The 24,159-nt window shown below is 41.1% G+C and overlaps 1 protein-coding gene across 2 annotated transcripts in view; it reads right to left on the bottom strand.

Annotated features, from left to right (window-relative positions):
• Window positions 1-24,159, bottom strand: part of INTS4 (integrator complex subunit 4) — a 1,189,969-nt gene that overhangs the window by 1,045,008 nt on the left and 120,802 nt on the right. Inside the window, exon 2 of one of the 2 annotated variants that reach the window (XM_044073339.1) lies at window positions 22,689-22,886. In XM_044073339.1, the coding sequence (XP_043929274.1) occupies window positions 22,689-22,886 (198 nt within the window). The remainder of the gene's footprint in view (window positions 1-22,688; window positions 22,887-24,159) is intronic. The other variant, XM_044073340.1, reaches the window with a different exon arrangement.

Raw genomic sequence — 24,159 nt, 5'->3', positions numbered from 1 at the left:
GTAGATCTTTACGGTGACGAGGTGCTGGCTCGATGCCCAACCTTCAACAAAGGCATGCCCATTCTACGCATGTCTTTTGGAGGCCACTCGACCGTGGTGAGGGCATGCAGACTCCACACAAAAGGAGCTCCAGCTGAGAATCGAATAGGAGAACCTCTTGCTGTGAGGCAACAACACTACCGCTGCACCACCGCGGCTTGTGCTATTAAAAAAAAAAAAGCTTTCCACTTCTTAATTCTTTCCTTATTGTTTGCTAAATATGTCCAAGAAACCTTCTGGTTTCAAAAAGTACATGACTTGCGGCCATAAAATTCTAAATTCGGGCATACACTCAAAGTGTGTATATTGTTTAGTTAAAAAGTCCTTAACAGTGAGTCAAAGCAAGCAGTGGTTTCTACTCCAAATGGTACCAATAAAATACAATAACGGCAAAAAACTTAATATGGATATAAACAACAAACGAGAGATGTATTGCAAATGCACAGTTAAAACACTGCTTCATCAGACGATACATCTGTGTTTTTCAACTCCTCAACAGACCACTTCTAGGAATCAATGAGGTGGACAGAAAATGCAGTTCAAAAATTCCAGGGTCCCTTCCAAGATCCACATGGAGAGAATTCCTCGGGGGCAAATGGGGAAATCTAATGGAAGACACCAGTCCCTGTAGCAGAGGTGATCTGCATAACCAGGGAACTAGAGACACCTTCTCTGACAGATCCTATCAGTGCTCCTGAAAGGAGGCCAGACTGTCCACCTCTGCAGGTAGTTGGGGATCGATCATCTCTGCACCACAGAACCTGGCTAGAAATTACAAAAGATTTGTGAGTGCATAGGATAATATCCAGAAGTTATACAATACCATTTTCCCATCCACTTCTGCTAGTAGCAAACACCCAATCAGAGGGAAATAGCAGCAAAAGAAATAAACAAACTGCTAGAAAAAAAAGAGTCTCATCCAAGAGGTCCCCCCAGACCAGAAAGAGTTAAACTTATTCAATATTCTTTTTAGTGCCAAAGAAAACGGGACTGGAGACCAATTTTGGATCTCAGCAATTTAAATCAATCAGTTCAGTACACAAATTTCGGAAGGTCATGGTTCATTCCATCTTGCCATTCTGTACAAGGATGACTGGATGTGCTTGACAGATATTCAGGATGCGTACTATCATATAAAAATGAACAGTCAATTCAGGCAATATCTACGCTCTGGCTAGGAGCCAGTCATTGCCAATGCAGAGCTCTGCCCTTTGGTTTTACCATAGCCCCCACAGTGTTTACCAAGTGTATGGCTGTAGCAGCAGATCACTTGAGACTGCAGAAATTCTGGGTGTTTTCACATTTGGATGACTGACTCATAACCGCTCCAACCAGGCATCATTTGATTAAGCTTGAAACTATGTATGCCAGTTATGCTCTCCTCTGGGGATTTCTGTCAATTACAACAGATCTCATCTCAAACCCAGCCACTGGGGATGCATTTCTTTGTACCAGTCCCATGCCTGGATAAATGGGGAGTGTTATGTCTGGAAAGGCATCCAATGCAAAACTTTTGCCAATTGACATATGCAGACAACAACACAGATTTCCATACTGGATCACTTGAGGCCAGGATTAACAATGACCGCCACCGGTACTGTAAGCCAACAGAGTGTTGGCAGAAATTGGGGAGCAGGAGAAGAAGAGGGGGAAGACATGCCTGAAAGCAGGAAGAGAGGAGGAAGGTTAGGAGTATGGTAGTGAGGGTAGGAACTTTGAATGTGGGCGGTATGACTGGTATAAGGAGAGAGTTAGCTGATATGATGGACTGAAAGAAGGTTGATATACTGTGCATGCAAGAAACCAGATGGAAGGAGATTACGCCCATGTACATCTGAGGCGGGTTCAAATTGTTGTACCATGGTGTGGCTGGGTGGAGAAATGGGGTACAAGTTATCCTGAAGGAACAGTATGCCAAGAGTGTTTTGGAGGTGAAAAGTGTGTCAGAGTGATGTTTATGAAGCTGGAAATTGATGATGTGATGCTGAATGTTGTTAGTGCATATGCTCCACAAGTTGGGTGTGCAATGGATGGGAAGGAAAAAAAATTGGAGCAAGTTGGATGAAATCGTGGACAGTGTACCCAATGGTGAGAGTGTTGATCGGAGAGGATTTCAATGGGCATGTTGGTGAAGGGAACAAAAGGGATGAGAGAAAGTGATGGGTAGGCATGGTGTTATGGAGAGGAATGCAGAAGGTCAGATGATAGTGGATTTTGTGAAAAGGATGGACATGGCTTTGATGAATACATATTTTACAAAGAGGGAAGAGCATAGGGTGATAAATAAGAGTGGAGGAAGATGCACACAGATGGATTATATCCTATGCAGGAGGGCCAGTTTGAAGGAGACTGGAGACTGTAAAGTGGTGACAGGGAAAGCATGGTTAGGTAGCATAGGATGGTGGTCTGTAGGGTGATGGTGGTGATCAAGAAGAGGAGGAGGACAGTAAGGGCAGCACCAAGGATAAAATGGTGGAAGATGAAAAAGAATGATTGTGAGGTGGAGTTCACAGAAGAGTTAAGACAGGCACTGGGTGGCAGAGAAGAGTTACTAAAGAGCTGGGAAACTACAGCAGAGCTGGTAAGGGACTCAGCTATAAAAGTGCTTGGTGTGACATCTGGACAGAGGAAGGAGGACAAGGAGACCTGGTGGTGGAACGAGGAAGTACAGGAGAGTATACAGAGAAAGAGGTTGGTGAAGAAGAAGTGGGATTGTTAGAGAGATGAGGTAGACATGAGTACAAGAAGATGAGGAGTATGGCGAAGAGAGAGGTGCCTGTTGAAATCATCAGGCTCTGTGTTCAAAGGAAAAAGACAGACAGGGTCAGAAGTGGAGTTATTTGCTGGACAACAGTTTTGATGAGAAGAATCTTTTCCAAAAGAAGATATGGCTAGCAAGTCATGATGTTCAGAGAGAAGTTAATGTGCATCACAGACTGACATAGCACCATCTTAGACTTTGACAGGTTGACCATTATGTCCAAGGACTGCAAACAACTTGAGACCAGAAGACTATGCATGGACAGAGTTGCTAGAAGGCAGCTGTTCAGAAATGAAATGATCCTTCTAACTTGGAGTCAGACAGCTGTTGCAACTGCTGCATGCATTTGAACAACACCTTTGGGACTACGATGAGACAAAATAGGAGTGTCATGAACTGAAAATGAATGGCTCCTATGTGGAAAAAAGGAACTTCATGGACTCGTCTTGGGAAAGGGTCTTGAGGGGCCTTGTAATATCTGTACTGTAAACTACATTTGAATGCCAGGAGCAGTCTTATCCTTGTCCAACCTGGTGTGTGGATAATCTGTACAGCTAACAATTGAGTCACCAAACCACTAAAACATTTCTGTTGGACGGTGGTTTATGAATACCCAATTGGAAGCAAACTGTTGCTGACTTGTTGATGTCGGAGCTCATGGAGTAGATGAGCTGTAAGACTTCTGTTGAGGCCTGACCTTAAACGTTTTAGGAAGCTTTGTAAAGGATTTCTTTATGGCATCATTATGACATTTGTGTGTGTTCTGTTTGAGAATGTGTTAGTGGTTGAGGCGAGGGTATGTGTATGTGATACTCACTGCATATTGTTGATTGTGAGAGGGATACCACCATATTAAACATCTGAATCTTTCACAGGCACAGTTTTCTTTGGCAAGTGGAATTCATTATCGGTGAACATTACGGCAGTAACTACACCGCCTTTGGATAGCAAGTGCTATGAGACTGAAGACGGAAGGGAAAAAAGCTTGACGACCCTCCCTATTGTCCAGTGTTAGTCAGCTAAGTGCACACAGAAGGTAAAGGAGGGCTGAGGAAGTACTACCAAAATAGGATAAGTGGTGCGAACAAAGCAACATGGAGCAAGCTGATGTTCCTAATGCAGCTAGAAGCAAATCAGAGCAACCACATGAAGTTAAGTAAAAGCTAGCATTGTCCTGAGTACATCCAAGACAGCAGTCAGGGAGAAAAATGACTTTAGGGAGTACTGACTGAAGGGAAAAATGAAAATGCGCTCATGACTCACTATCTGGCTACAACTATGGCAGAACTTCAGAGGGTGCAGGTCAGTGCACGGCTGTAAAATAAACTAATTAAACAAAAACAAAATAACCAACCAGCAAACAACTCTGGGAGAGCAAGTGATGATCAGACACTCAGAAAATGGCAGCAATTAATTTTCTCTCACAAGAATAACTACTACATTTTCCAAGATATCATCCAGCACCTGGTTAAAGAAGCTGCCCTTTATAAAAAAAAAGTTTCACATTTAATGCTCCAAAAACAGTGGAAGTAGTTTAAAATTGCTGCACTAAATCACATCCAATAAAGTTTTACTTTCCTGCTGTAGAAGGGACTTGGGGAAAAAAAATCACCAAATCAACTACAAAAATGTCTTAAATCAGTACAGTGAAGTGCTGTTCAAAGCTGTCCAGCCAAAAGTAAAAGTAATGTTCTCATAAGCCACCTAGTACATGAATTATCTAATGTGGGCTTTATGAGTGCTAAAGAAGGGCCTTTCACAGCAGGCATTTTCTTTTTGAGAGAAGGTGGTTTTGAGGTGGAAGGGGAAGTCATGGAGTTGGAGGCTAGGGAAGCCCATGTCTTGTTTTTGCTCTCCTTTTAATGAAAGCTTGAGGCACAAACAGGACAGACCTCTGAAAATGGGCCTGTCTGAGGCATATAAAAAAACATTTGAGTGCTTACACTGGGGTACTTCCTAAAGGACTGAGACTCTTTACCATTAGCTATAATTAGACACAACTTTAATAAGAGAATCAGGTAAACAGCAAAAAGAAGTACAAAGGCACTACACTGCTCAAGTACAAGCAATCAAACAGCAAAAAAGCAGTAAACAAACAAAACCAGACTTTGGTAATTACTAAAAATAGTACCCAAGAAAGAAAAGGGGGAGGGGTCTATAGTTAACCATTGAAAGGAAAATTTTGCAACCCTCCTTTCCTCGAACACATGACAGTGAATGTGCATGTCACTGGTATACACAGGGAAAAACTAGTTGGCCACCACCAGGAAATTTGTCTTTTTTCACACTGTAGTGTGATTTTGCAGTTGGTATATATAAGTATTGGGGGGTGCAGGGGGTACAGCCCCCCACCTGGGTGAGTTTCATATAGTGTATAGGTATTTTTCCTGAGAGAGTCACTTTTTCCTATAGTAGATTTAGGAATTTAAGGGAACTACTATCTATTAGGAAATTGGACATAAAACGGGCTAGGAAAGGTAGTTTTCCTTGTGGGAGATGTAAAGTGTGTAATAAGATCAGGAATTTAGATGGAAAGCAGATTAACGGGAACGTTTATAAGGCTATGGATCAATACAACTGTGAAACCAGGGGGGCTGTATACATTATAGGATGTGGCTGTCCCACAGTTAAGTGGTATATAGGGAAGGGCAGTACAGAAAAGAATAATGGAACATCTGGGTCACATCAGGAGGAAGAGGTTAGAGAGCCCGGCCGCAGAACATTTTACCACATGCCATGAGGGTAGTGACGCATCCTTATTTTACTGTGTGCTAGCCAAACCAAATCAATGTCAAGGGGATGAATTTACATATAAACTGACACAATTGGAAACTAAATGTATTATCAATTTTGGTACCCTTTGCCCAAAGGGATTAATCTTGGTATTAATTTAAATGTAGGGCAGGGGTAGGAAAAATATTATGTATTTTATTTCTGCGTAGAACATCTGTTTTTGTTTAAGTATGTATATAGATTTATAGTTCATGCTGCCCTTTCCAAAACTGGAAATTGTTATTAGTTAAATATTTATATTATAATATATAATATATATTTTTGATATGCAATATGGAAAAGGTAGCGATTTTGGAACAGACACAGAGGATAATATACATGCTTGTAACTTAATACATAATTCATATTTTTAGAGCAGGGCACTTTAATGAAAATGTGGAAGTGATGAACCTTTTCAATGGGACATTATATCAAGCCCAAATAATATGAATAAAGTAATCCATCATAATTATGATAGTTCTTGGAAAACGATCTGGACCTCTAGTCTCTGGAGAGAAGGTTTCCAAATGGTTACATTGTTTATCTGTAAACCTCATAAGTATACTAAGTAAGTGCATACCTACCTCACACTAGGATGTCAATCGAGTCTTACTATAGCACAGACAGTAAAAGCACAAAGCTGTAAACCTGGGGGCCTGTGGGTAAATCTCGCTTGCATCCAATGTGATTCTGAGTATTTCATAACATTTTGTTTTCAAGAAACACTTCAGCATTAGTTGTGGAATATGCCTTTCCTGATTCAACAAATAATAGATACATTTTTCTAAATCAGTTCATTTACTACTAGTGATCCCCTCCTTTGTAGGTCTATAAATAGAGCAGAATCCAGGTGTTTCAAATAGCATCCCAAAGGATGGGCTCCATATTGAAGGTGGCCCAGGGCTCCTCCCCTTCCATGTCTAGATAAACATTCAGGCACTTCTGAAGAAAAGGAATGGTGACCACAAGCCAGTCTATAGTGAAGCTTATGTACATGCACATGCTGGGTGTTGGGGTAACAGGGAAATGACTCTCAGGGCCATGTCAGCCAGTGGTACAGCACTGACCTGAGAAACCCCAGCAATACCACCACACTATGTTCCATGTATTTGCAAAGACAGGTTCTGTCGCCCTCCAAAAAATGCAGACTGGCCTGCTGAGCAAAATCCTTAGTCCTGAGTGCTACAAAGACATAGCCAAGTAACAAAAGGGACCATTCCCCAAAGGTGGAAGACAGGGGTGCACATCTCCTTGGCCTCTTGTCATTTGCAGGAGTATAAAAAAAAATTCAACCACCTCTAAATATGACAAGAGACCCTCTGCTCACCTTCCTCTCAAGTGTCACAGGACAAATGGGATTAGGAGGAATAAATAGGCCAACAGTAGAAATCAAGTCTCATACAAGAACATTTTAAGAATGAGGATTTCCAAGATGCCTGCACATTGAGTAACAGCTTAATTATAGCTCTCCCAGTGTGAAAACAGAAACTTAGCAGAGAAAACCAGTGGACCTGGACTTCTGACTAAGTTTTAGTAATTGGCTAGTAAGTGCACTGCCAGGATGCCAGGAAAAAAGCAATACAGAGGACCTGAAGGAATATCAGCTACAAAAGGAGACAAAAAAAAACATACTAACTGAGAAAAGTACGGTAGCTGTTCAGAAAAAAGCAGTGCAAGCTCCAGACATGACTTTCTGTAACCTGGAGGAAAGTATAAAGCAACTGCATACAGACCTGACTAAAATAAATTAAACGCTGATGAGTATATTAACTCAAACAATAAAAGGTTGGAAAAATGTAGAAGAAGCTTTAAACAGATACTCAGATAAGGTGATAAAACTGTAAAACTCAGAGGTTGAAATGAAGAAACGGTTGGCTGAATATGAGACTGCACAAGAACAGATGTTTCAAAAAATAATAAAATTAGAGGACTGAGCATATAGGGAAAACCTACAATTTTCTGCTGTACCTGAGAAGCTGGAAAGAACAGACTGTATTCATTTTATGAAAGCACAAATAAGCAACTGAACTGGTATTCCACAACATGAATTTTTAACTGAAAGGGCACATTTGTGTATATGCTCCAAACCTGGCTATGAGAAAACAACTAAGACCTTTAATAATAAAGATGCAATCTTACCAGCAGGAGGAGTTGATTCTGACAAAATTGTGGCAGAAGGACAAAGTACTAAACGTGGTAGACAGTAAAGTGTTTGTGGAGAATGACTACTCACTGTACACCAGGCAGAACAGGAAAAAAAATGATTCCATTATTCAGGGAATGCTGAGAAGCAGGCATGGGAGTCCAACTGCTGTAACCAACCATTTTCAAAATATGTTTTCCCTGGAGGAAAAAAAAAATCATTTTTGATGAAGTACATGCTGGTAATAAAGACCAGAGACAGGCTGTGCCAGTGACACCTTTCCCAGTGCTTCAACGTAAAATGATTGAGGGACAGAAAAATACAGACATGACGACTAGAAGAAGAGAGTGCACTGGAGATGACGCAGAGACAGGGTTTGGGAAATGGAGATGAACAGGAAGAGAACAAGAACATCTGGAAGTATTGGACTTTGCTAAATTTGTAGGGGACTCTAAAGCATATGCCGTACTTCATGTCATTAATGTCTGGAGACTAAAACCAATAACATGGAAATTGACAAATGTGGGATTACAAAGCAATTAATTATATTTGTGAAACAGGACAGAACAAGAAAATCTGGAAATAATTGGACTTGTTTGGACTTTGTTACACTTATAGGGACACTAAAGTATATGCCCTACTTCATGTCATTAATGTTCAGAAAAATAATCAAGAGGGGGGAAGAGGAGGGAGAGAGTTAACTGTAAGTAAAACTAATTTTTTTCCTTAATAGTACTATTTAAGTTGTGCATGATTTTCTTCGCATGTTATAAAGTAATGTTTTTTTCAGTTATTTTTTTAAGTTTAATGGGGATACTAATGTAAATAGGTGTTTTTTTTCCTCCTCTCCTTCTCCCTCTCTGTTTCTCCTTGTTCAGATTAAGAAATGTGGGCACTGCAATGTAAAAAAAAAAAAAAAAAAAAAAAAAAAAAAGATCTTGCTAGGAGAGCATGACAAAAGAAAAATTGGTGTGTTTTTTCTCATTCGTGCTCGAGGAATGGCTGGGTTAAGGTCATTAGCTTTATACAGTAACATGTTTTAACAGAAAACAAGTAAATGAAAAAGAATATTGAATATTAAAAGGCTTTTTTTCTAGTAAACAGTTTAGTATCTGGTTCTTATGTTTCTAGCAGACAATCTGATAAAGAGAAATGGCTGGAGAAAATGATTTCTGAAGCATACAAGTGTTTTTCCAGCTGAGAGAGCTCTAAAGATAAGGCAAAACCAGACAGCACTTAATTTAGTCATATGCTCTAGCATGCATCTTAGCATGGATAATCTTTCTTTTTGTTTAGCTCGAGTCTGTGTGTGTGGATGTCAAGTTTGGAACATTTGTTCCTATTAGAAGGGTAAAACTTCAATATTTGAAGATATACATAGTGTTGTGTGTTATTATTGTTAATAGGTTTTAGGGGGTCCTGGATGTGTATGTGTGTGTGTGTGTGTATATATATATATATATATATATATATATATATATATATGTATATGTATATATATATATATGTATGTATATATATATATATATATATATATATTTTTTTTTTTTGATAGGTTCATATAGAGATGACAAGAAACCACTGTATAAAAGATTAACCTGCCAAACAGTGTACAGATGTAACACAAAAGCTGGAACTAGACATTTAACAAAAAAGCTGTTATAGATAAAAGGTGGGAATAATAATCCCTCAAGAATATGATTCTTTTTATAATGTCTTTAAACATTAATGGTCTCACAGATAAATACAAAAAATAGTAGTGAACTATATTAAAACATTTAGAGTGCAAATAGCTATGCTACACAAGACATACTTGGAAAGAAATGAACATGTGTATTTGATGAAGAAAGATTTTCAGGATGGTTGTTCAGCTGAATACCTGGGGCAAAGGAAGAGACGAGTGCTTATATTAACTGCAAAAGGAGCTCCGATAGCAATAGAAGAGGGGGAAAAAAAAAAGACAATGGTTGATTTATAGTGCAAAGGGATGACTGGCAAGGGAGGAGGATTACACTGGCATGTACTTATATTCCATCAAAAACTGCTATAATGGACCCTAAGAAAATTCTAGGAGAAATACTCAGCTTTCAGCAAGGAATATTACTTATAGGTGGGGACTGGAATTTGATTTGCAACAGTGAAGATGTATCTGGGGGCCCAGAAGAGAAAATGTAACAAAGAAGGGTAGATTTTTAAAGAAATTTAAAACAATATTTGGCATGGAAGATGTGAATTCAGTACTATTATACAAGATATAAAAACTGGGCTAGGCAGAATTTACATTTCACAAGAACATGTGCATTTAATTGAAGGTCTTGATACGCAACCAATAACTATTTCAGACCCTGCGCCAATAATAACTAAAATAAAAACATAGGGTAATGAAAAAAATGAGACACTGGCATTTTCCCACCTATCTGTTAAAAAGAGAGGAATTTAAGGAACGGGTAGTGAAAATTATTCAGGAGTTCTTAGAAAAGATATAAATTTCTTCTGAAAATACAGATAGGGAGTGGGATAAAATTAAAGTGGAATTTAAAGAGAATGGAAATTAGAGAAGGGAGATATGGTTAAGAAATAACAAGAACTATTTAGAGGAAATGATACATGTTAAAGTATTGCAAAATAGGGGGAATCTCACAGAACAAGGACAGGAGCAACTGCAAAATGCTAAACAGAAAATAAGAGATTACCTTGATAACATGCATGTGTTTAGAAAGACTGTTGTTAAGCAACTGTTTTGATAATATCTCTTGAGCACAAAATCTTTTACCACAACAACTCAGGCAACAATAAGTAGAAATGGCTGTCACCAAGCTTAGGGAGCCTATAACAAGGGATCCTGTAGAAGTGTTAGAAATATTCTATGAAAGTCTGAATCAAGAAAAGATACAAAAGGAAATGTTTATGGAAGAATTAACTATGCCAAGATTAGAGGATGCTCAATTACTAACAGGATAGGAGAAGATGAGAAAAACTGGTGATGTATAGCCAATCTACAAAGCCCCCAGGAATACGTGGCATCCCTCTGGAAGTTTGGAAGCTGTGAGGGGAAAAAGTGATAAGGAAAAGTACTAACATCCTGGAAGAAAACTGTGGTAGCTATAATACCTAAAGAGGGTAAAGATCTATCAATTCCAGCTTCATACAGTCCCATTTCAATACTACATCTATAATGGCTAAACGAATGGCAAAAGTGATGCCAAAATTGACAGATATGGATCAATGTGGTTTTGTGGAGGGGAGGCAAACATTTGGCAACATTAACAGAGCAGTGATGATCCAGATGAAAGCAGAATGTAAGAAAACACCACTGTTGTTGGTGGGTCTTGATGCAGATAAAGCATTTGACAGAGTAAACTGGGACTTTGTATAACCACAGCAATGGAGGCATTTAGTTCATAGTTTAGTACTAAGCTAACTGCCCTTGTGAGCCATTTTAAACCTAGCCAATTATCCCTTGTGAGACTCAAACCCTGCAGCTTGTGTTTGTAAAGCAAACACCTTAGCCATTAAGCCACCCTCCCAACCTAGCGAATTCCCTGATACAATTAGTATCCTAGGATCCTCAGCTGGCTCTCAAGTAACTACCCCCAAGAAACCATTATACTTGGAGATTTTAACATTAACTGGAACTCCTGTATATCTGAGCAGCCTTCTACACATATCAACGTATATGGTTTTACCCAAACTATAACATCCCCAACCCGCACCAATAAAACTAACAACAAAACTAGTACCCTTGACTGGATACTCACTAATACCCCCCCAACTAAACTATAAAACAGGCACCCTCCCTGAGGACATAAGTGATCACTTGCTTACCTATTTAATCAGAACAAAAACTGTCATCCTAAACTCTGCCATCTGTAGAACTATTCGCACTACCAACAATTTTAACCCTGCTCACTTTCAAGCTGAACTAGTCACCTGTGACTGGTCACCCCTGAAATACCTCCCAATAGATAATGCTGTGAAATACTTTAACTCTAAATTTCTAACCATTTTAGACAGCCATGCCCCATTACGCAAAGTTAGAATTAGAACCAAACCGGCTCCATGGCTCACCAAAACGACCAAACAAAAAATCCTCCAAAGAAATAAACAATGGGCCAAATGGCGCTCAACAAAAAGCTCCTCAGACCACCTGCAATTCAGAAAGTTTAGAAATGAAACAAAAAAAGCCATATTAGCCGATAAAAGAAACTACTACTACCAACTACAACAAACCAACCAAAATAATCCCCAAAAATTCTGGCGAGGTATCAATAACCTCCTACACCCTGGATGCTCAAGTACTCCCTCTCCCTCTGGCTCTGATCACAACAATCCCATCCAAATAGCTGACTCATTTAATACTTTTCACTGAAACCATACAATCCCTAGCCAACCAGCTATCCCCTAGCATCCCAGGCTCTGCCACAACCTTTACCAATAATTCTCATCAATTTCATTTTCAGCCAGTGCCCACTTCACTTATCTGTAACCTCATACAGAAACTTAAACCCACTACTCTCTCTGCTGATAAATTACCTGCAGAATACCTGCAAAAAGCTGCTAAAGTCATAGCCTACCCCATATCCATCCTGATTAACAGAACTATTTCTGAAGGATCTATTCCCCTAATCTGGAAAGTCTCTCACATAATTCCCCTGCATAAGGGAGGTAATTCCAAAGAGTTGTCCAATTATAGGCCCATAGCTATTCTATCTCCTTTGGCAAAAATAATGGAGAAATGTATACACATACAACTGTTAACCTACCTACTCGATCACAATTTATTAGCACCCTGTCAACATGGCTTTAGACCATTTCATAGCACCACCTCTGCTCTCTTATCCTTCACTAACCATATTAACAGCAATCGTAATATTGATACTCTATCCTCAGCTGTTTTTATTGATCTGTCCAAAGCATTTGACATGGTGAATCACCACCTCCTTATAGACACACTCAAAAACCTGTCATTGGACAACCATACTATACAGTGGTTCCATTCATACCTACATAACAGGCAACAGGCTGTACTATGGGAAAATACTTTATCTTCCCATGTCCCAGTCACTCTAGGGGTCCCACAAGGATCTATATTAGGCCCATTACTCTTCTCCATCTTTACAAATGACCTTCATTCTGTAATTCCTCAAGCTGACTGTATCCAATACGCTGACGACTCCACACTCATATGCGCTGCTGCTTCTCAATCAAAACTTCAGTCACTAAGCCAAATGACCTTTAGTACAGTTGAAAACTGGCTCCTACAAAGACGTCTTATCCTTAACCCCAAAAAACAAAAATGCTACTATTTACCCCCACCCACAGAACCTCCCCACTTAACTTTACTATTACTTCAAATGATGGAACTATAATATCTCCGGAACCAACCACCAAACTACTCGGGGTACTAATAGATAACAACTTGTCCTTTGAACCTCACATTAATAACACCATAAAAATAGTAAACAAGAAACTAGGTTCCCTCTATAGAATAAAACCCTTTCTTACACCTCCAACCAGGGTTACTATTGCTCGTACCCACCTCATCTCTACCTTGCTCTATGCCTACCCTATCTATACCAAAATATGTAGAAGTAATCTGAGTAAACTTACATCCTCCTACAACAATATTGCCAGATTTGCAGCTGGGTTCTCCTATAGAACTCATCACTGTATCAATCTGAATCAGTTAGGATGGTTAGAGCTGCCAAATTTAATACTTTTCAATCAATTAATAGTAGCCCATAAGATCCTGTATTTACCTCAAAATACACCCATACTTACATCCCTAGTCATCCCCTATAATAACCTCAAGACCTTACGCTCAGCTAATAACCTACTTGTACAAATATCAAAATCCAACAACTTAGCTGGTGACACCTTGTTCTCCAATACAGTAGGTAAAGCCTGGAACATCCTCCCAAGCCAGCTAACCTCAATATCCTCTGTCAGCTTATTTAAAAGCAAGCTTAAACCCTACCTCAAATCACACTGGCTATGCTCCTGTGTTAACCCAGACTAAGTACCTAACTATTAACTAGACTCCCACAATTCCTAGCCTATCATGATCTTGTGTTGTCTCACTAATTTTTAGTGAGCTTAACCTTCCTTAGGATTTTTCTCATGTAAATAAGTATATACTGTGGAATGATCAAACACTTTCATATAGTATCACAACCTATGTGTTAAATAACACTAGAAATCCATCCTTGTTTGCTGTTCTTCTATACTCTATCTATTGATCTCTAGTGTTTTTCTTTCTTAGGTTTTTGTGAGACCTTAGTATCTCGTATCATAAATTACTAGGTGTATCTAATTTTGTAATATGTTATAAAGATTTGTACTACACCATTTCTAATACAAATGTATTAGTCTTATTCATCTATTCTTAGATAAATTTTTCCTTTTTCCTACTGAAATATAAAATATATAATCTTAGGCTTGTACTATAATTGTTAAAACTTATGTACCAAATTATACTGTTATTGTCTTTGTCTTGACCTTTTATGTTGTTGTAATTTGTGGAGCTTTTCTCCCCGGGCCTCCACTGAAAATGGACATATATCCAGCTGGACTAGCCCGGTCAACAAATGTAAAATAAAAAATAAAAATTATAAGGTTGATTTGGAATATATATGAGGGATCGGAGGAGAAAATTAACGTGGGTGGGGTCCTCTCTGATAACCTCTGTTTGAGCAGAGGAATCAGGCAGAGATGTCCTCTCTCCCCTTTGTTATTTGCATTAGATTTAGAACCACTGGCAAAAAATAAGGGACTCAGCAATTCAAAGATATAATTGATATAGTAGTCAAGAAAAGCTGCCTCTACGTGCAGATGACATTATTTTATACCTGACAAAACCAGAAAGGGATATTACAGTGCTGAAGAACATATTGAGACAATTTCAAAACTTTTCAGGATACAAAATTAATGAAGCTAAAACAAAAGCAATAGCAGTAAATTATGTACCCACATATAAATTGGTCCAGCAACAGCCATACTTACTGAGACATGATAAAAGGAGTATGGATTAAAAATCATACTGGTGTGGCAGCTAAGGATATGTGGGAAGAGACTAAACAAAATATAATACAAAAACTGAGAAAAAAAGAAGTTATGTATTCACCATAATGTTCCATCTGAGTAGTTACACTTCATTTTTCTGCAACCTGTGGGTATTCGGATCCATATCGGATCTGAGCTGGCAACTTTACAAGCATCTGCTCCAAGCTCCTCCCCTTTACCCACAACCATCTCCTGCCTTCCCTCAGATCGAGTTTGCTGCAACTCAAACCAATCAGCAACTCAACTCAGCAAAGAAACATACCTGAAAATCTCATGAGCAGGTTTGGGGGAAGGAGGGTGGGAAGGTTGCAGAAAAATGAAGTATAACTACTCAGATGGAACGTTACGGTGAGTACATGACTTCTTTATCTGAAGTAGTTAACTTCATTTTATCTGCAACCTGTGGGACAGAGTCCCCAGCTACTCAAACTACTGAGAGGCCCTCATGGAAGGATATTCCTGAGCACCGCAGAGCCGAAGGATGTTCTCCCCCTGGAGATCAAATCCAACTTATAATGAGAACTGAAGGTATGTAACTTTGCCCAAGTTGCTGCTGCACAAATGTCATCCAATGAGGCCCTAGACCAAAAGGCAGCAGAAGTCACCATAGATCTGGTAGAATGAGCTTTAACAGGACCAGATGGAGACAAACCTTTGTCTTTGTAAATCTGCAAAATACATAGTGCAATCTATCTAGCGAAGGAAACCTTGGAGATGGCTTTACCCAAAAAAGGCTTAGAAAAAGACGCAAATAACTGGTCAGACTTACGGAAGGGCTTTGTTCTGTGTAAATAAAAACAAAGTTGTCTATGAACATCTAGCAAATGCAGTTTATATTCACCCTTGTTCTGAAAATTTGGAAAGAAAACAGGCAGGCTAATTGTTTGATTAATGTTTGATTCAGAAGCCACTTTTGGTAAGAGAGAAGGTTTGTATGGAGAGAAACCCTGTCCTTATGGAAGATTTAGTAAGGGGGCATGGCAGACAAAGCCTGAAGCTCAGAAACCCTCCTAGCCGACGTAATGGCTACTAGGAAGGCTGTCTTCCAGGATAAGAACTTCAAATCTACTGATGCTGCAGGTTCAAAGGGGGGAGCAACTAAAGCCTGGAGAACAAAGGTAAGGTCCCAAGGAGGAACAGAGTCCTTAATTGGAGGACGCAAAAGAGAGGTGCCTTTAAGAAAAGCCTTACACAGTCTAGAAGAGGCCAGGGCATTCATGTTTTCACCAACGTGGAAATTCAAAATAGCTGCCACTTGCACTTTCACAGTGGATGAACTAGCCCCTTGCTGAAAAATGCTGGCTTAGAAATCCAACACTGCAGAGACAGGGGCTGTAAAAGGATCCAGGTTTCTCTGAGAAGCCCAAATAGAGAATCGTTTCCATTTACTGCGGTAAATCTTCCTAGTGGAAGCCTTATAAGACGCCACCAGAATAGTTTTCACTGAAGACAAAAGATCAGGAGTCCTGGCAATCAAGGGAACTGGAGCAACCAAGCTGTCAGCTTGACGCTGTTCAAGTTGGGTGGACAGGTGCCCAAGGGATGAGAAATGAGATCCGGGCAGGGATCCAGAATCCAAGGAGGAGCTAGAACATGAGACCAGAGGAAGGGGAACCACACTTGAGGCCAGAACGGAGCAATGAGGATCACTTTGCACCCCAGTCGGCAAGCATTCGGAAGAAACTTTGGAATGAGTGGTAATGGGGATAAGTGTACAGTAACCCGGGAGGCCAAGCATGGACTAGAGCATCTCTGGGGGGATCCTCTGGTGAGGGAATCAGAGCGAAGAACTCGCTGCACTTCGCATTGGAAGGAGATGCGAAGAGATCACAGCAAAGCTGTCCCCACGCATGGAAGAGCTCTCCTCTGCTATCGACTGTTTCAGAGACCACTCGTATGGCATTAGAATAGCCAGACTCAATCTCTCCGCTAAAATGTTGGAGCATCCCGGGATGTGTGTTACAATCAGAAACAGACTGGTGGAGATTGCCCACTCCCACACTCACATGGCCTCACAACATAGAGGGTAAGATCTGGTTCCTCCCTGTTTGTTGATGTAGCAGACTACAGACATGTTGTATGACTGAATTGCAATAGTCCCCAGAGGAAGAACAGTGTGGAAGACTTGCAACACTAAAAGCACTGCGCTCATCGCCAGAACACTGATGTGCAATCTAGTCTCAATCTCGGACCACGTGCCTTGGACCGTCCTTCCCAGATAATGCCCCCCCCCACCCGAGCTGGGAGGCATCCGCGGTCATAGTGGCTTGGGCTGTGGGTGAAACAAATGGGCATCCCGCTTAGATCTCCGGGGATTAGGGCCACCAGAGGAGTGACGCCCTGCAGGCTTTGCCGATTTGAATTTGATACTCCATGGGGAGATCTAGCCAAGACCACTATATGGCTAGAGTCCATTAAAGAACACGCATGTGAAGATGCGCACAGGGGAGGATAGAGACTGCTGCAGCCGTAGAGTCCAGGGCTCTGAGAACGTTGCCTGCCTTCGGTAACCTGGGGCCAAGAACTATTGATACATGAGCCCGTAGACTCTGGACCCTGTCTGGAGTTAGAAAGACTTTCAGTCGAAGGGTGTCCAGCTGTGCCTCGATAAGTCCAAGATCTGGACTGGGTCCAAGAGGGACTTGGAAACATTGATAGTAATCCCTAGCAGGTCTGCAAGATGAAGGAAGAAGTCTCTGGCTTGGCAAAGACTACGCTTGGTGGAAGCAGCGAGGAGCCAATCGTCTAGGTAAGGGAATACTTGAATCCCCTGAAGCCTCAGGTGAGCCGGTACGACTGCCATTACCTTGGTAAACACCCTGGGGGCTGTGGTAAGACCGAAGGGTAGGGCTCTGAACTGGAAATGATTGGCTCCTAGCCATAAGTGAAAGAATCTTCTGGAGCTTCTGTGAATCTTGATATGGTAGTAAGCGTCCTGGAGGTCTATCGTGCACATCCAGTCGCATTCACGAAGATAAGGTAGAATGGACTGCAGGGTGACCATCCGGAATTTCTGTTTGGCGACAACCAGGTTTAAGGCTGACAGGTCCAAAATGGGTCTGAGGTCCCCAGTCTTTTTTGGCACTAAAAAGAACCTGGAGTAAACGCCTGACCCGGACTGATCGGGAGGGGGGGGGGGGTTTGATGGCTCGTTTGTGAAGCAGCTTGGAAACCTCTAGCATTGCCTTCTCCCTTTGAGTGGGTGGGACATCTGGGAAGTGCTTTGGTTGGATTGGAGGGACAACAAACGGGATGGTGTAACCTCTGGATATTATTTGAAGCACCCAATGATCTGCGGTTATGGACTCCCATGCCATTGGGTGCAATGATAATCTTCCCCCGACTGCCTCCAGAGTAGGACAGTCGAGCAACCCCCTCAGGGATGCTGCGCAGAGGCCCGTCCGAGAAGGGCTCCCTAGACCCAAAGTTCCTCGGACCTCCCTCTGCCTCTGGGACAGCATCTGTCATGTCCTCCTCTGCCTCTAGGGGACGAGTTGTCCTGAGAGTCCCGGGAAAACTGTGATTTCCAGAACCACGTCTTCTTTTGCCCTCTCCTGATTCCTGGAAAAGGATCTTTGTGGACTAGAGAAGCGGATTCCGACGGCAGACAAGGTCTTCCCGTATTTTTCACTCTCGACACGGGTGTCACGTACAGTTTTCCCAAAAAGAGAACCATCGAAGGGAGCATTCGTAAAAGACGCCTTGAAGGGGTCCGCAAACTGACATAGTCTGAGCCAAGCATGTCACCTCATAGCTACGCCGGTCCCAGCCGCTCTAGCTGCTCCTTCCATAGCATGGGAAAGGAGGTGCATGCACGTGTTGATACTGACTTCAGAGTCAACATTTTCGTGGAGAACAGACGCTTGTCCTCCTGCGACAAAGACTCTGAGGGCGACTCAGCTAACTCCGTGACTAGGTCTCGCAGCAGTAGTATAACACGTGCCAAATAGTTCAGCGCTCGGATGGAAAACGTCGCTGAAGAATAAACTCGCTTCCCAAATTGATCCACCGTCCTGGACTCCTTGTCCGGAGGGTGGACCAAGGAACTTTCCTGAGCCAGTTCTTTCTTGGTGGCTGCTACAACCACCATAGCATCCACAGGGGATCCCTTATACCATGCCTGTCTGTCCGAGGGTGGAGAAAGAATCTTGTCCGGGCATTTAAGTATCAGCTCTATGGTGTCAGGCTCCTTCCATGCCCACGTGGTGATGAGATCCACCAAGGGATCCACCGGAGGGAACACCCAGGACATAGATGCGCCCATGCCAAAAGCCTCCAGGAACACTGATTCATCCGTAGAAGGTTTTGGGGCTGACCAACCTACCCTCTGGCGGAGGATCTCCATGATGCCTCCAAATGAGATATCCTCGGGAGGTGACCTGGGGGAACCTTGTCCTTCATCTAAATCAGTGTCTTCTGTAAGGGACTCAGGGGAGTCCAGGTGCCTCCTTCTGCACTTGTGCTTATGAGGTTCCTTTTCAGTGGGACTCTCTGAAGAGGGCTTGTGAGCTGCAGGGGGTTCCTCCAGGGGAACCGCCTGGGGCTCCTCTAGCACAGGCTGTCCTTGAGACAAGATGAAAGGAGTCATAACCGAATCCGAGGGAATCTGGGTGGAATCCAAGGAAATAGGCTGGGGTCTTGATTCTTGGGAGAGAACCCTCTCCACCATGTCGAACGCCGATGGAGAGTGCACCTCCTTAGCACCCAACAAGGAGGAAGCTCTTCCCAGGTCTGCCATGAGGATCAAGGCCAAGACTAGGGTAGCCGGAGCTCCAAAGGAACTGCCCGAATCAAACAAAGTCGGAGCCGAAGAAACCTCCATCCCCTCGGGTCCGACTTCCTGTCCTCAGCCCCGAGAGCTGCTCGGATCTGAACTGGTCAGATCCCAGGAACTCAAGGTAATCTAAGATTTAGGATCAGTGAGCATCTAAGTAACATGAGGAATAAAAGGCTTACAAATGCCCTTTATAAACATACCTTAACCCATCATACTGTAAAATTCCAATTCACTATTATAGACAAAATTCAGGGGAACAGAATGTGAAAGTCAGGATGGCATAGCAAACTCAATGAAAGAGTGTCAGGCTGGATAGTAAGATTGGGAGTTCTCTTTAAACCTGGCCTGAATGAACATAATTGATTTGGTATGCACCAGTAGGGGGACAACAGCAATTTAGAATGCATTATTTAAACACTGTGTGTTTCTTCAAGTATTAACACTGAGGAAGGCTGTTTAAAGCCGAAACCGGTTTGTTGTATTTAGGTCAGCCACCTTTTATACTCTTCTTCTTTCGGCTTTTCCCGATTAGGGGCCGCCACAGTGGATCACCTGTCCGCCCATGATTAGCAGTGGAGTTTTACGGTATCGAGTTGCCAGCCCGGCACCCAACCTTCCACAGAAGGCACACACATGCACGCACTCACACCTAGGGCCAATTTAGAGTGTCCAATCCATCTACAGCATGTCTTTGGGATGTGGGAGGAAACCCACATGACCACAGGAAGGACATGCAGACTCCACACAGAAGGCACCCCAGCCGAGGATTGAACCGGAGAACCTCTTGCTGTGATGGTCAGCCACCTTTTATACTAATAAATGAAATTTGATCCACTTTGGTTGTGTTGGATTGTTGGTCTAGTTCGTGCACTTGGCCACACTTGCGTGGTTTTGGGTTTTCCTACACAATAACTCACAAACTAAAACTTTATTTTTTTGTTTATAACCGATGAACAAGCATTTATGGGGAGGAAAAGGAACTAACGAAAAACACTTTTTCACTCACACAAGAAAAATATAACCCAAAAGCACTTACGAAAACCCTAAGGCTCAGAGCTGATGCATGAAGTGGCAAACAAGATCTGAGGGAAGGCAGGAGATGGTTATGGGTAAGGGGGAGGAGCTTGGAGCAGATGCTTGTAAAGTTGCTGGCTCGGATTCAAATACCCACAGGTTGCAGATAAAATTAAGTTAACTACTTCAGATTGGAAGTTCTGTTACATGGATATTGATAGTAAGATACAAGCAGTTAAATTGTTTTTAGTCCCGTTAGTCTTATACACAGGTCAGGCATATTTTCATCAACCAGAGGAGAAGTTGTAGATAATAATAAAGAGTTGAACGATTTTATCTGGGAGGGGAAGATGGCAAGAGTCAAGTGGGATAAGCTTATTCTTCCAACAGAACAAGGTGGCTTGGGATTACTCAAGTTGAAGGGGTACTTCAGAGCAACACGATTAAGGCTCCTATACCTACCACAAGCCAAAAAACATAAATCTAAGTGGAAAGAGAGATGATGATGAAAAAAGGGGGAACCTCAAGTAACAGGGAGAGACTGGGATTTTGGATGCAGACCTTTAAGGAGAACAATAACTATACAGAATATTATATTCATAAAGTATAGCAGAAGGTATTCTAAGAACTAAGTCAACATGGGAATGGAGAAAGAAGATTCTACCAATAGGGATGACTACAATTAGGGATACAGACATAGGCAATAGGGGGCTGGAATATACTGGAAAAAACTGGCAAAGGAAGCAAGGTATTTGGACCAAATAACAACAGAAGGACAGGTAATAGAAAGGGAAGACGCCAAGATCTTATTTGGACTGCAGGTTAGAGATTCCCTTCCCTATCAAGGATTGCTATCAGAATATAGGCAAAGACAGAGAGAAAAAGAAACAGGGGGCTCCTAAATAAAAGACCAACACTGGTCCAGTTTTTAGTAGAATCTAAAACAGAAGCTGCCATTAAGAAGGACATAATTAGTGGAGCAAGTAAAAGAGATAACTGCAAGAATCAATCAGAGGAGGTTAGGAAGGATTATGAAGAGAGACTGGATAAGCAATTCACAAGAAACAAAGGGAGGATATATGCATGTCTCCCAAATATGCAACAAAGTCTAGAAGATTCAGGATCTTTGCTTGGAAGTGTTTATATAGGTATTTTTATACCCCAAGCAGACTCCAAAGATTTTTTCCTCAGGTAGACAGCAAATGTTGGAGGCATGATAGAGAAGAAAGAGGCAACTGGGAACATACTTTCTGGGAATATAATGAGTTGAGAAGCTTTAAAGATTCCCTGTAGACTGTTCTTTCAGAGACGCTGAGTAAGCAAATTGAAGTAGCTAGGGTGATTATTTTTCTGAGCTACGATACAGAATCAGAATTGCCTAGACACAGTAAGGTCTTGTTGAGTCTAATTATAATGGCTGCCAAAAAAAACAATTACTGGAAAATGGAAGTCAACGTCTAAACCAACTTTGCTAGAAGTACCGAAGATAGTAGCAGAGATAAAACAACTGGAACTGGGATCTTTAGAAAAGTGTAGGAGCAGATTGCACAGGAAAAATGGGAAGTGTGGTATCAATACATGCAGAGGAGGAATGAGGTTTAAAAGAAGGCAGGATATAAATAAGCTATGTAACGGCTGACTGACAATGACTGGATATAAGTGACGTATAAATGTTCGCAGCTACAGTTGAGTCGGCATGGTTTGCAATGTACAATGTTTGCAACTGAGGTTGTGTCGCTGTGGTTTATTTTCATTTATATAAATCTAAGATTGTCTAGATCATACATGATAATTTAATAGAGATCTCTTGTTTAAAAAAAATTAAGAACTTCACAGATCCTGATTTTGCAGAGCCTAAAAGTGCATATATTATGAGAAATACTGGTGCTATGATTTTTTTGTGGATATGATCAATAAATTCAAAAGCACTTAAAAGGACAGCAAATTCAAAAGGACTGCAAGCTCTTAAAATTAATAACCAAATACATTAATGCCATACAACAGAAATAGACAGACAAGACAGAACTAAAAACCCCTTCTACAATCAGAATCATTGTCTCCTTGTAAAATAAATAAAACAATAAATCGAAACGTACACATTGCACTGTTTCCTGGCTTACCTTATAATAATGTTCCAGGAGGATTCGTACAACTCCTTCAACACTCTCAGCCTCCACAGGTTTTCTTGCAAACTGAAGCAGATATTGCAATGCATCAGTGGATGTGGTAGCTTTGCACAGGTCAATGTGAAGGGCAGCGGATTTGCTTGGTTTTGTCAGACGTAGTTTCTTCGATGGTACCTCTTCAAGCTGCTGCTGCTAATTAGGAAGAAAAAGTTTCTTCAATATTTCAGTGTAGTTACTTGACAAACTCAGAACCTCTGTAGAGGCTGTCTAGGACTTTATATGCAGATAAAAGAATGCATCATATCTGCACCATACCAGTTGTCGAAACAATTCTTTAAAAAAACTACTGTACAATAATGACAAACAAAGCATGTGATGCTTGGTAGTACTACGGCACTACACAGCATTGTATTTTATTTATTTGGTAACCAGGTAGGTGAACTGATCCAAAGACCCTTTTCAGCTATAACACAGGCTCAAAGGCAATAAGCAATGCAAGTAAATTTAAGTTATACACTTCAGATATGGCACAGGGATAAGTTTACACATTTGTAGAACTAGACAAAAACTGTACATGAATTTTCTAAAGTAGAAAGTTATACACTTTTAATACATTTCTAAGTAGCAGGTTTACATCAGGTTTTATCAGCTTACATGAACAGTAAAATAGTTTGGTTACATGAAATTGCTTCACAAAAGTTCAAAAGGTTTCAAACTGAATTGGGGGGGGGGGCTTAAATGGAAGTTAGCAAGAAAATAATAAATAAATAAAACAGATTGCACAGATAGGTCTAGAGACTAAAAAGAGAATACATGAGAAAGAAGATTTAAATGGCAAAGGAAAAAAAGTTGGGCGACTGTCTCTAAAGCATTTACAAGCAACTTCCTTGAAGGGGTACCCAGAAAGGGGCTTCCTAAACTTGGGAAGATTATTAATACAGACTGGTATCTTTGCTGAGTCACCCTTGGAAAGAACACCTCCAAATATCTTGGCCTGACTCTAGGATAATGTTTTTTTACCAGTCTAAGTACACAAAAGGCACTCTGACAGGCAATTACAGCTGAAGTTTGCTGCTGCTTAGAAAACCTCACGTTCTTGTACCCCCAAAGCCAGAAATGCCACTGCAAAAGATAGCCTACTACCACAAATGTAATGTGGTATGCTCCAACTTACACACCTTCCACAAAAATAAGTTTACCTTTTACACTATGGCAAACGAATACACATCACAATGTTAACCTGAAACAGGTCAAACTTCAATAATTACAACTCTGCCAAACAATGGCTGTGAAACTCAACAGCAAACATCACCACTACTCATTAGCGTGACCAGCTTCTCCAGGACAATAATAAAACTAAAAGAACATCGGTCTTTTCCTCTATGACACCAAAAATATTAATCCCTACTTACAACTTAATTACAAAGGTGAATTCAAGCTCCTGCAACTACAAAATGCTCTAAAT

The sequence above is a fragment of the Protopterus annectens genome, chromosome 5.part1, assembly GCF_019279795.1.
Source record: "Protopterus annectens isolate FY-2018-M chromosome 5.part1, PAN1.0, whole genome shotgun sequence".
NCBI lineage: Eukaryota > Metazoa > Chordata > Ceratodontiformes > Protopteridae > Protopterus > Protopterus annectens.
This window is presented reverse-complemented; position numbering and strand designations above follow the sequence as displayed.